General features: G+C 36.8%; 1 protein-coding gene across 1 annotated transcript; it reads left to right on the top strand.

Annotated features, from left to right (window-relative positions):
- The first annotated feature begins 9423 nt into the window (after window positions 1–9423).
- Window positions 9424–12910, top strand: LOC114762905 (fasciclin-like arabinogalactan protein 17). Its single transcript, XM_028952509.1, has 3 exons — window positions 9424–10887; window positions 12190–12305; window positions 12504–12910. Exons 1-2 carry the CDS (start codon window positions 9570–9572, stop codon window positions 12261–12263), a joined length of 1392 nt encoding a protein of 463 aa, XP_028808342.1. The 5' UTR covers window positions 9424–9569; the 3' UTR covers window positions 12264–12305; window positions 12504–12910.
- The last annotated feature ends 511 nt before the right edge of the window (window positions 12911–13421 follow it).

The following is a 13421-nucleotide window of genomic DNA, read 5'->3' as shown; positions in this document are numbered from 1 at the left end:
TCTAGTGTGTGAGATTCAATCGTATGTTTTATCGCATGCCCCGACCCCATTTTATCTAATCTAACAAGTTAATCCAATCTCACGACTCACTTATGAATGTATAGTTCATTAGTCATCCTGTGACTTCACTGACTTGTGACGATGCTCTGAGGTGCGTCACTAAGAAAGATTTTAGAGCCGGAGGAGTATTATCTATATAGAATATAAGAAAAAAATTTGTACTGCTTGTATGAGAAATTTGAAAAACACATGATATTTCTGTGTTGTTAGACAGAAAAAGTATATGAAATTGTATTTTTCAGCTCATCTTGAACCCGTTTCTAATTAATAAAAATATCACAAGCAGGCAGGCTAGTCTGGTGGATGCATGAAGCTTGGCCCGAAAAGAAAGAGGATGCATCAAGGAACAGATTGATACGTGTCGAATAGTGAACAAATGACATGGGCGAGTGACGTGGAATAGATAAACATGCCAGTTTGGCATATTCCAGGGATTCTGACAACTCGTCCTGGCTCAAAAAAAAAAAATCTTACTCATTTTTTTAAAAATTTCTAGTTTGAAGCATTTATGCAATATAATAACAATATTAATTAAAGAAAAATCGTCAAACTAGTTGTGTCAACAAATATAAGTTATTTCTCTTTAACTATATTTGCTTGAAATTTATATGGAAACCACATGAGGGTAAGTGGTGATGGTACAGTCATGTGCTTCTTTCTCAGCAATTGACGACAAAACTAGCGAAGAAGGTAGCAAGAGCAAGACCAAACACATTCGAGACATATCATTCCACACACAGGCGTTCCAAAGTAATTAGACTTTTGCCAGCTTCACGGGCAGCATTTTCACTTTCAAGCAGAGATGAGGTCATGTTTCAGAGAAAAGCACCGAGGAAAACCACATGGGGGCTTTTTTTTCTTTTTTTTCCCCTGTTTCGTATTTCTTTGGCAGGGTTGAACCAAACAAAGCCTAAATGTAAGTAATTGCGGAGACATGTTTGACATCAAACAGTTGCCATTTCTCTATAAACGTTCTTCACAAAAAATGGCTGATTTGGTGGTTCATACCTTGTAAAACAAACAAGTGGGGCCATTCTTGTGCCTTCTGGATCTTCTTCTCAATAATTAGCAGTCATGTCCTGTCTCATACACGGTTTCCCTTGTGATCATCCACCTGTCTGACCCCGTGCTGACTCACACCCTCCCTCCCCCGCTCATGCCGCTTTCTTTCATATTGAACGTTTCACCTCAACTTAATCATTGCTTACAAACAGTCTAGTCACTAAAAAAGTCTCACAACAAACTATTAGCATGCCCTTTTTGTTGTAAAATTTTTAGTAATTGAAGTGTTAGTATAGGATTGTACAGCAGATTTACTTAATAAAAAGGGCGCACACGATCTTTTTTTTAATCATTTATTTAGCATACCGCCCGGCATAAATGGATATAATTATGCATAATATAAACTCGTAACAGAAATAATGTTAACTTGATTGTTGATTAATGTAGACAATTGTCATAATATTTTTCAGGGTTAAATTGTACTTCTCCGATCCTTAATATAGGACCCAATTATTAAGTTAGTTTTGGTCCTAAATATAAGAACCATTTATCATATTTATCAATTTTTTTTAAATTATCCCTATGGATACCTCCTCAACCATAATCAAGTAGAAGAGGAAGAGGGATATTAAAAAAGATGATTATGATATTTTAAGAAAAACGTGTCACATTTCTTATAATCAACTAACTTACTTAAGTTTCTTAATCTAATCAAATTAGTTAAATGAGTCTTATATTAAGGATCGGAGGAGTATTAAAAAAATAACGGAGGAGTCCTATTTTTGGGAGGAGCATGGGATAACGGCTTGCGAAAGAATAGCCAAAAGAAATGATCTAGAACACCAAATCAATCAGTGAGAATCCCATCCCAATAGCCAGTTATAGAAAGAGGGAGGACTCGGGAACTAACAAGTGAGGACATCACACCAAACACAACACGCAATAAAACGCCCCCTCTGCTTTTCTTGGCCTATATACACACAATGCAAACGCGCGCACATAGCATGAAGTTGGCTCCGTTAACAAAATCGAGTAGTGATCCCGAGCCTAGTGAATCCTCTGTTACGCTATTTTCATTTTCCTCTCTCCCTAACGACCCACGCGTCCACCCCCCTTCTCCCACGAAATCTTTCAATCCCGCTATTTGTTCTTTAGCCCCCTTCCCTTTCGTCTCCCTGTTCTCTTTTACTCTTTTCATATCTCAGATTTCTCGTCTCTCCTCTCTTTTCCGGGGAAAGATATCGTTAATTTTCTGGGAAAATTGTGTCCTCTTTTCTTTTCTCTCTTTTTGATGGAGTTTACGTAGGCATCAACCGCCTCAGCGCCTAACCCTTTGACCGATTGTATTTTGTCGATAATTTTAATAGCATTGCCTGATTAATCCTTCCTTTCTCGGTTCATCCGTTTTGATTTTGCTTTTGTTCCGCCGATATTTTTATAGTTGTCTTTGAATTAGAGAGAAAGCTCTGATAAAATCATTGATGACTCGGCAATTGGTGCCGCAACCAACGCCAGCGGCGCCGCGAGGGAATCGTCGGGCAGGAGAGATTGCCGGTGGGACGGCGGCGGAGTGCGCCGCTGTATGTTGCTGTTGTCCGTGCGCGGTCGTCAACATATTGGTGTTGGCGGTGTACAGGGTTCCGGCGGGGCTGTGCAAGAAGGCTATTCGCCGGAGAAAACGGCAGCGTTTGCAGAAGATGAAAAACAAGATGTACTTGCAGCAACAGTGTTCCGACAATAGCAACGCGATTATCACGCTGGAGCAATGCCTATCGGAGGAGATGAAGACCTGCGGCATCGCCGACGCGGCGGAGAAGGTGGAAGGAGGATCGGAGGCCGATGAGTTGGAGAAGGAGATGTGGGCCCGGTTCCATGGAACCGGATTCTGGAGGAGCTCTTCTCGACGGCTAGAAGCGTAACTGCAAAACGGGGTGGTTGTTTCCGTGTGCGCAGGGCCCCAAGTGGCTCCGGTAATCCGATTGGTCTCTTCGCGAGGTATCCGACACGTGTTAGCATTCTATTGAATGTTGAACCGCACGAAGTTGTGAACTGCGTTTCAATTGTGAATCCTGAAGATAAAACACCTGAAGTACATCATAACCTCGTGTGTATGCAAGCACGCGAATTATACATTCTCTAGAATGTTTCGTGCGTTACGGTTTCCGAAGCTCAAAGGCCATTTGCCCAGAGGGGGGAAAAAAAAAAGACCTTGTAGCCATGGGCAATGGAGAAGTTTCACCGCTTCAGAGATGGAGATGTTTAATTTGTGCCCAGTAGGTTGAGTTTTCATAATCAACTTAATTCACATTTTGCAGGCAAAATCCTTATAATGCTAGCAAAAGTTCATCTTGTAACGAAAAAGCGTCTCATTATATCTATTGATCGCGGTGAAAAATTGCGTGAGTTATGGTGAGGGGAAAAAAAAATTCGGTTTTGACGTTGATAAAAGTTTAACTCGTATTGCGACTTAGGCGTGGTTGTTGTGTAACTGTTGATTAGTCTTGAGAAGGCTTTCCGTTTTCTTAATGCCAATCTGATTCTATGCCCCACTCCCATGACTTTGCAGGGTTAAAGTCAAAGCAAATTGTTATGAATGACTGATATTCTTCTTATCTTAGAGCATCTTTCTTCCCACTAACAGCGTGTCTTCTAATTTAACATTATTTTAACTTTTCCCCTCAAATGCGTTCTCACACAAATGATATCCTAATAATTTTAAGTTTAATTCCTACTGTTTTAAATTGACTCTAAGAGAGAGAGAGAGAGAGAGAGGGACACACACGAAATATTTGGCTGTCTCAGGCTGCAGTTAGCCAAAATCACTGATTTATACGGCTGATTACTAATACCTTTGCATCCCCGTTATCATGTAATGAAAAGATGCTACTTTTCCATCTCTGAGTCAGACCTTTTTACTTGGATATATGATCAGCAACGTCGAAATTTGGAATGAAACAAATCAAAATGTCGTCGTTCATATGGGGGGAAAAAAATTCATTTACTTTATAAAATATAAAAGATAATGATATATATTTATGGCCAATTAAGACTAAAGACAAAATATTAATCCTTAGGAAACTTTGTTTACATTCATGGAGAGAAAAAGCGTGTTTAGGAAAAATTGATGTGATCGTAAAACTGGATTTGATTTTATTAAGCTTTGCAGTGATTTGAGAGTTCCCCGCCCCCCCAACCCATGGAATAGAACGCACCACCTTCAAGCCCATTGAGCATGTTCACGTGGAGGCCACTTCTTCGTCTTCTTGGGCTCGAATCCCAACCCGTTTACCAATATTGAATACGGGCTTTTTGACCCTGCAGTGGATCGAGGTCGTGTTTGGACTTCTTATCACGGGTTTAGTTCCCAGTTAGGTCTCACACCGGATGCCATCTTGGCCACGTCAGATTTTGAGGTCGGGAGGTTTTTTACTAATTGTGCATTTTTATTGATGTTTCTGAGTTATTTTTCCGAAGTGATAGTCATAGCTTGTTATTGTGTAGTCAAATGGATTGTTAATTAAAATTATTTAGGATGTTATTAAAAATCATGAATTATTGGCAAAAATAAAAATAAAAATCATGAATTGAAAAAGTCGGCGCACCCGGAGTTTTTTTTTTAAAATTTTTTATCTGTATTGATAATTAAAAGTTTTTTCTAACTAATTTAATTTTATCTCTTGATTAATTTTTTCTGGTCAATATTTCTTGATTGATTAATTTTACTGGATTTCGATTCGGATCACTTTACATCATTATGTTTTAAAAATAGGGATGTGATTTTCAATTTTTGTTTTTGACGTGGGGGGGGGGGTTCTGATTTTGATAAATTAATAACGATAAAAATCGATATGTGATTAGATGATGCGATTTCTCTAATGGGAGACAATCAGTTGAACTCAAATATTAAAGGAAAAATTAATTTTTTTTAGTCATTGTAGTTTTAACACGTTGTAGCTCAGTCTTTCTATACTTTGACTTAGTACAACTCAATCCTTATAATTTTAACTCGGTTGTAACTCAATTCCCAAAATTTGACTTGCTGCAACTCGATTCTTATAGTTTTACCTATTTTATAATTTAGTTCTTATGTTTTTGAAAAATAAAATTATATATCTAATAAAAAGAGGGACTGAATTATAAAATAGATAAAAGTATAAGGACCGAGTAAAATTATATATCTAATAAAAAAAAGGAACTGAATTATAAAATAGATAAAAATATAGGGATCGAGTTGCAGCAAGTCAAATTTCAGGATCTAAGTTACAATCGAGTCAAAATTATAAAGATTGAGTTATATCGAATCAAAGTATAAAGACAGAGTTACAAATGAATAAAAATTATAGGGACCAAAAGATTAATTTTCCCAATAATAAAATATGAACACACTAATAATGTGGGAGAGATGCCACCCCTCAAGACAAAAACAACGTACACAGCAAAACACGTAGAAGTCCATTATTGTCGAAAAAATAAATAAATGAAATATATATCGCATATGAAAGTGGAGCATATTAAATTTAAACGAATGACTAATTTATGACCGGCGAATTAATTAATAAATATGCTTCCCGGTGCAATAGGAGAAGAATCCAATTTTTAGGGCTTTAAAACCCCCTCGAAATATATTCGCATGACAACTACTTTTAAGATTCGGACCAATTGATAAGTTTAAAATAGTTGGAACGCTCTTCAATAGCTACACCAACTCTCTGTTTATTTTATCCTCTCCTAATAAAACGGACAAATTTTTTTCTTTGCCAGAAGAGTAACACATAAGTAATGATTGTCATTGTACTAATCCAGTGTGAATAAATGTCTGTAATAATAACTATTTCATCGTAGATTAAATTTGAATAACAATATAACCAATCAGAAACACGAGTTAAATTTTGAGGGGAAATGGTATCATTTGCAAATATATAATGCTATTAATATTTAATATAAGAACCGGGCAATTAATTTGTAAATATTAAATAAATTAGTTAAGTTAGTTATTTGTAATAAATAGATGTTTTTCATAAACAACAGTGTATTGAAATTATTTTTTCATGAAAACTCTCTAACATATGCCGTTATCATATGAATTACTTTGGGAGAAAAATAAATAAATATCGAAGATAAAATAAATTAGAATATTATATTTAAAACTACATTAAATTTTCAACCAACTCCTATATTAATAAAGCTACTAAAGAAACAATTTATATACTCCTTCAATCCTAAATATAAGATCCATTTTATAGTGTAAATTATACTATAAAATGAGTTTTATATTTAAGACAAAAGGAATATATAATTATTGGCTTATTGCCACCGACAGCGATGTAAGAATTTATGAGGTGCATGAGGTGCCAACACTAAACAACACTACCGTCTACGTTATGATGATACCTAACGGTTGAGAGATACACATTACCAGAATGAGTTATTAAATATCTTATCACATGTAGTTTAATTCATGACATTAATAATTACGCGCCATCCATAAATAAACTGGAAACCCACCTTTTAAATGTAAAGAATAACTCTGCATATAACTCAATTTTAATTTTAAGAAGATTATGACATGTATAACATCTTTCCTTAGAGCCTTGGTGGTTTCTTGTGTCTTATACTACCTCCGGTCCTCATTATAAAAGCCAGTTGACTAATTTGAGGAGATTAAGGAAGTAAGTTAAGTTAGTTATTTGTTTTAAATAGGTGTTGTCTTTCCTAAAATATCATTGCTAATCAAGTGTATTGAGTAGAACTATCATTGTTAGAAGGGCTACTTTGAAAAAAAATATATAAATATGAGAGACAAAGTGGATTGTGATCTTATATTTAGGACTAAAATAAAAATCAAACAGGATCTTATATTAAGAACCGGAAGTAATATATGGTTTCAAGAATCAACTGTTTTATTTGGTCTGTGAAGTACATGGACACACACACATATTTGAGGTTTATACTGACTGGTTTAATCAGTTTATAATGCTTAGTTCTATTAGTTTTTTTTTTTGGTCAAGTTAACCTCTTTCTCTTTTTTCCTTCATCATTCATGTTTCAATTGTTGTCTAACTTGATCCTTATATCAATTTTTCTGTTGAAATTAAACAAAAGTTCTCCCCATCACCGTGTCATGTTCGCATTTTAAAATCAATTCATGATAAATTAAATAGCACAGTCGAAGAAAAAAGTGGGCGAATAATTTACATCATGGTTAAAGGGAAATTTGATTGAAACATATTTAATAAAAAGGATTAATCAGCTTGTTAGATTTTAACCCTTGGACAACGCAAGGGACATATAATAGTTTTACCAATAAACATATAATTTTCGCATGGTAAAATCATATGATTGGATATCTAAAAATTCTTACCCGTATCGTATCAATATAAAAATAGTTGGGCGTACAAAAATGTAAATTAGTATTGCTAAATTTTATCCCAAATAATATTTCCAGTATTTTTATATATGATTAAATTAAATTTAAATGTAAACAAATTAGTATATACCTTGTTAATTCATAGCAGTATTTGATAAATGTTTACGGTAAGTATAAAATGCAAATAGAATAATAAGTAGGGGGGAAAAAAAAGAGATTACTCCTCACATGTCGCCAAAAGCCAACAAATGACAGATTAAAAAAAAAAAAGAAATTAAGCTCACGAGGCGTCGCACACTTTCTAGAAGTTCATTTCATAAATTTTGATGCCCCAAGCCAAAACAAATCTAATCTAAGTATATCCTAAACATAACGTGTTTCTTGATGTAAGTCATTTTCATTCGACAGATTACTCGTTTTGGATGAATTGGCTCATATTGTAGATTGTAATTTTTAGAATGGACAAAATCAGATAGTGTGTCTGTCTGCCAAATGAAAAAATAAAAATAAGCATACCTGGGAAGACGCCGGTTTAGTGATCCTTTATGTATTTATTTACTTACTAAATGAATAAAAAAATGATAAAAAAAAGTTGAAAATTACAATATTCCAATTTAGGCACCTAAGAAGTTAAAATCCTAGGAGAATAAATGATGTCTCATATGATATTTTGCAAATATAGTTAAATAACAAAAATACTCTTATATTAAAAAGTCTATTAACAAATTATGAATTGACAATAACAAATGTTGAATAGCAAATGACAAAAAATGTACTAATAATGACAAGTTATTTATTAATAAGTTGTGAACTGATAATGACATGTGTTGAATAATCAATAACAATAAATGCAAGGACTATGACAAGTTTGATATATATTTTTTTAAAGGCTGGTACAAGGACATTTTAATTATTTAATTATATTTACAAAATACCAGATTAGGCACAATTTTCTTTTTTGAGATTTTGACCTCTTTAGTGTCTAAATTAAAATATTGTAATTTTCAACTTCTTCTTATATCATTTTTTTTTCATAAATAAATGTATTATATTTTTAAAAATAAAAAAAAAGTGTTTTGTTTACGTAAAACGTGAGGACTTAGGATTTCGGTATCACGAGGAGAGAGGCTCCATTCCGAGATCTTTACATGTTTGGGTGTCGCAATAACGCAATGGAAGGAATGGAGCTCCTCACTTTATGATCCCAATTACTTCTCCACATGCACGTGAATTCCCACCCCTTTCCGCTTGATTAAGCTAAACCTTTTCCTTTAAAGAGCAGAATCCATAAAAAATCTGAAATGTTTCATTAAAAGTAAACAAACAAGTTGAGGGAAACTGATATGCCGAACTAGGAAACTACATGCAACAGTAGTTGTCCCCCCCCCCTAATGCTTCAGGAGGTGTTGGATGAATCTTAAAACCGAAGAATGAAATTAAAAAGTCATACATTTTTTTTTTAAAATTGAAAAATATTGAGCATAATTCTTCACAAATTGTGAAACTAATCCACTTTGCTTTATAAATAAGTGGGGAAGGGGTGGGTATACAGTAGTACATCACAAACGGCAAATGACCGGAAACCTTAACCTATGAAGTTTATCCCTTGAGAACAGGATTGCGAAGAAAGAACATACTGATGGGTTGAACCACAATAATTCCAGAACCCCGCTTGATCCCGAACAGAACAATGAACATCCCACCGTGGGCGGGGCCCAAAACATTAAAAAATGGAAAAATAGAAAAAAGAACATCTGGATTTCATCCAATGCGAACTCGCCACGTGGAAAGAGTAGCTGGCAGAGCAACCGACACTCATTCACTCACTCACCGTTAATCTAATACTGCGAAGCAAGGGAGGAGCACTAGGAATAGAGGGATAATTAATTAATTGATTAATAATTAATTAAACAATTTGCGCCCATTCATTGGTTCTCATCTCGCATCCGCATTTACACTAACTGTAACTAATCTGGTGCTCTGGGACCATCTTATTCCCCACCAAACATCAAACAAAAAATTATTCGTACTACCAGCAATGAAGTGAGCCTTGTATTGCTCCTTCACATCAGAGGCAGAACCGAAGAAAGTAAGCCTTCTCTCTCGGGTCTTTCATTCCTCCGCATTCTCTCTGGTCGCCATGGATCGTCGAATCCATGGCGTCGCCACGCTCCTCTTCTCTCTTCTTATCTTCCTCTCCGGCCTCCCCTTCCTCGCATTCTCCGATTCTCCAAATCTCAGATTGTCGGTCGCTTCTTCCTCTGGTCAAATAAACTCCAACTCAGTTCTGGTGGCTCTTCTGGACTCGCATTACACGGAGCTTGCCGAGCTGGTCGAGAAAGCTATGCTTTTGCAGACTCTCGAAGACACTGTCGGTGCCCACAACATCACCATCTTCGCACCCAGAAACGAAGCTCTCGAGCGTGATCTCGACCCAGAGTTCAAGCGCTTCCTTCTCGAACCCGGCAATCTCAAGTCTCTTCAGTCCTTGCTCATGTTTCATATCATTCCCACCCGAATTGGATCGCAGGCGTTGCCCACTCAAACCGGGTCAACCCGTCACGAGACGCTCTCTAAGTCCGAGTTCATTCGCCTTGCCAATAATGGGACCGGGGAATGGACAGTGGATCGCGCCAAGATTATTCACCCCGATGTAGTCTCCCGACCCGACGGAGTGATCCACGGGATTGAGCGCCTCCTTGTCCCTCGTTCCGTCCAAGATGACTTCAACCGCCGGCGGAGTCTTCAGTCCATTACGGCGGTGAAGCCCGAGGGAGCGCCGGAGGTTGACCCCAGGACGCATCGCCTCAAGAAGCCGGCTCCGCCTGTTAAACCAGGTTCGCCGCCGCTTTTGCCCATTTACGATGCCATGGCTCCGGGACCCTCTCTGGCGCCTGCCCCAGCTCCCGGTCCCGGTGGACCACACCATCATTTCAACGGGGAAGCCCAGGTCAAGGATTTCATTCAGACACTGCTTCATTACGGTGGGTACAATGAAATGGCCGACATTTTGGTGAATCTGACATCCTTGGCAACTGAAATGGGTCGGTTAGTGTCTGAGGGCTATGTCCTAACTGTCTTGGCTCCGAACGACGAAGCCATGGCTAAACTAACCACGGACCAGCTGAGCGAACCGGGTGCTCCGGAGCAAATAATGTACTACCATCTAATACCCGAATATCAAACCGAAGAGAGTATGTACAATACAGTTCGAAGGTTTGGTAAGGTCCGGTACGATACGCTCCGGTTACCACATAAGGTGGTAGCTCAGGAGGCAGACGGGTCGGTCAAATTCGGGCAGGGAGACGGGTCGGCTTATTTGTTCGACCCCGATATTTACACGGACGGTCGTATCTCGGTTCAGGGTATCGACGGGGTTTTGTTCCCACCGGAGGAGGAGGAAAAACCGGTGACCCGGACGGTTCAACCCGCCAAAGTCGTGGTTAAACAGAGAAGAGGTACTTTTCTTTTTCTATACTCTTACTTTGGTGAATTGTTTATTGGCTGGAAAAGTGGACACTGATAATGATGTGAAAGTGTGTGATTGCCTTTGTTTTCTTTGGTATTTTCGTTCTTGCGTTTGTTTTACGAGGGCTTGACTTAAGCCTTAAGAAATATGGTGGAACTTATGAATAGATATTATTAGAGAGCCACGACTTCGCAGGACAACGTTGTAATTAATGTCTAGTTTTGAACAACCAGATGTGTTTAGATGAAAAATTCATGTGATTATGGTTGCAATTGCAAGTTAACCGTTAAAAGATATTATTAGCGTGAATTAGTCAAACTAATCCAACACGGTATAGCAGTGTCCCCATTTATCTGCATCGCCTTTCTACTAGGAGTTTACCTGTGGTTGGTGCAAGGGATTTTTATTTATTTTATAGAGATTTATATCTAATATATTTTTCACAGAAGATAGTTGGCTTGAGGGGAATGAATGAGAAGGAAGAAAATAAAGCTTGATTAAACCTAAATCAAAGGATGAATATTTCCTGACAAAGTTTTGATTACTCAAATTTTGCAAATTTGTGCATATATGCTTTCAAAATAAGCCAACAAAGTTCGGATTCGTGCGCGACAATGCACAGTTAGCTAAAAGGAATTTATCTTCATTGTATGTGCGATGGACCATGCCTGATGCTCAAAGATTGAGTCGTTGTCTAACGTGGAACGCTAAAAGATGCCAATCTTGAAAACAGACAGGACTTAACATAGAAAATTCGGATTAAAGTGATGCCAAATTCTGAAATCACCGAATTTAAATAACGGAATATGGAGAAACAAGAACGAGTTTTTGTTCACTGACATCTGTTCATTTTTATTTGTCTTTTCTTCTCTAGAACAGAATATTTTGATGCTCCATAAATTGTTCTGCAGCAATGTTTTGTTTTGTTTTTTTTTTATAATATAACTCGAAGTATCCTCAAGTCAGTTTCGGCTAAAGACTAATTTTTGTTGGGTTGGGAGCATTAAGATTAAAGCTCTCCCAACAAGTATACTTCCAGGAATTTGAACTTGTGTTCTTCTTCTTGTGAGGTGACACCGCTTAACATCTCAACCAATAACTTGTTGGTTGTTGTGCAGTTTTTGTTCATATCTTTGTTAGTTCAATCCTGGTCATGTGACTTGTGCTGTGTCCAACCTTATTATGTCTAAATTTACACGAAGGTTAATTGATTTAACGTTGGATGAGGTATATTGAACAAGTCGAATTTTTTATGTATGTCTTTAATCTCAAGAGAAGTATAAAATGACAGGAAAATTGCTGGAAGCAGCATGCCGGATGCTTGGAACCTTTGGACAGGATTCTAGATTCGCCGCTTGCCATTGAAGAACCAATCCTTTGGCTGGCAACATAAGCATTCACAATTATGTGAGATTCCAACTTACATTATCTCATGTTTTCTCATTGTAAACTTCAGTTAATACAAGGTTTTGTATTCCTTTCTACTATTTATAACCTATTTTCCTCCTCCTCAATATACTTCCACTTATAAGTTCGTCGTTTTTAGAAATGATCACATAGCTGCATGATTGTAGAAGACTTCATTTTGTTGTTCTTGGATTGCAGATTGGTGGAAATCCCAAAGATGTAAAAAAAAATCACGGGATATGGAGGTAGCTTTGGTTGAATAAAGAATAGAAGCCGTGATTGTGCGATCATTTTGTTTTGCAAGTTTTTGTTTGTGGAATGAATGGTGGTAGGCTGAAGAACAAAAGTTTCTGTAGCCTTGTGATGCAACAATGCAATATAATGCATATAATGTATGTAGATGATTCATGGGGATAATCTCAATTCTTATCATAGAGGGGTGGTGTTGGTGGGATCCAAAGGTTTTTGTGCAACACAAGGCAGGGATCTCTCTGCCCGATACGTGTCCATTGAGCAAGTATTTTCACCCAGAAAAAGGTGGGAAATACAATAAAAAAAATCAATTCTTTTGTGTAATAATAAGACCTCCTTCCCAAGCAAAGCAACTGAGCTCTTCTCTTTCAGTTTGTCTAAGGTGCATCTGAGTGGAATTATTATTATTATTATTATTTGGGTAAGAAATATTGGTTGATCTAGTCGTATTACGTCACCGGTAATTCAGCCAAAATATGACCCAAATCTTATCTCAACTCGAATATGGCATAGTTACAAATAAACTCAAACTTTTGTATCAGATTAAAATGGTGTTTGGATACCCTGAAAAGTGCTTCTTAGAAGTAGTTTTCTGCAAGTCGAAATAAACTCTTCTACATATTTATCTCGTACACCGTAAAATCACTTCAATGAACATGGGGAGCTCAGGAATCAAATGCAGTTATGGAAGGCAAAAATATGATAACACGTTATTTTCTTCTAACAAAAATAACAAAAAAATTACTTAAAATAAATTAAACTCAACAACCCATGCTCTCATACCCATTTTTGGTCTCTATTTATCCTCTAACTAACAAGGTGCATTTTCATTGATCTTTCGAGAACCAAATTACGGGTAATTTC

This window comes from Neltuma alba, unplaced genomic scaffold, assembly GCF_004799145.2.
Source record: "Neltuma alba isolate B1F8T4 unplaced genomic scaffold, ASM479914v2 tig00011245_pilon, whole genome shotgun sequence".
NCBI lineage: Eukaryota > Viridiplantae > Streptophyta > Magnoliopsida > Fabales > Fabaceae > Neltuma > Neltuma alba.
This window is presented reverse-complemented; position numbering and strand designations above follow the sequence as displayed.

Excerpts from the sequence above, each read along its gene's own strand:
- LOC114762905 (XM_028952509.1), top strand. The coding sequence starts at position 9,570 with ATGGATCGTCGAATCCATGGCGTCGCCACGCTCCTCTTCTCTCTTCTT. Across the intron at positions 10,888-12,189 it reads CGTGGTTAAACAGAGAAGAG|GAAAATTGCTGGAAGCAGCA; the intron begins GTACTTTTCTTT and ends ATAAAATGACAG.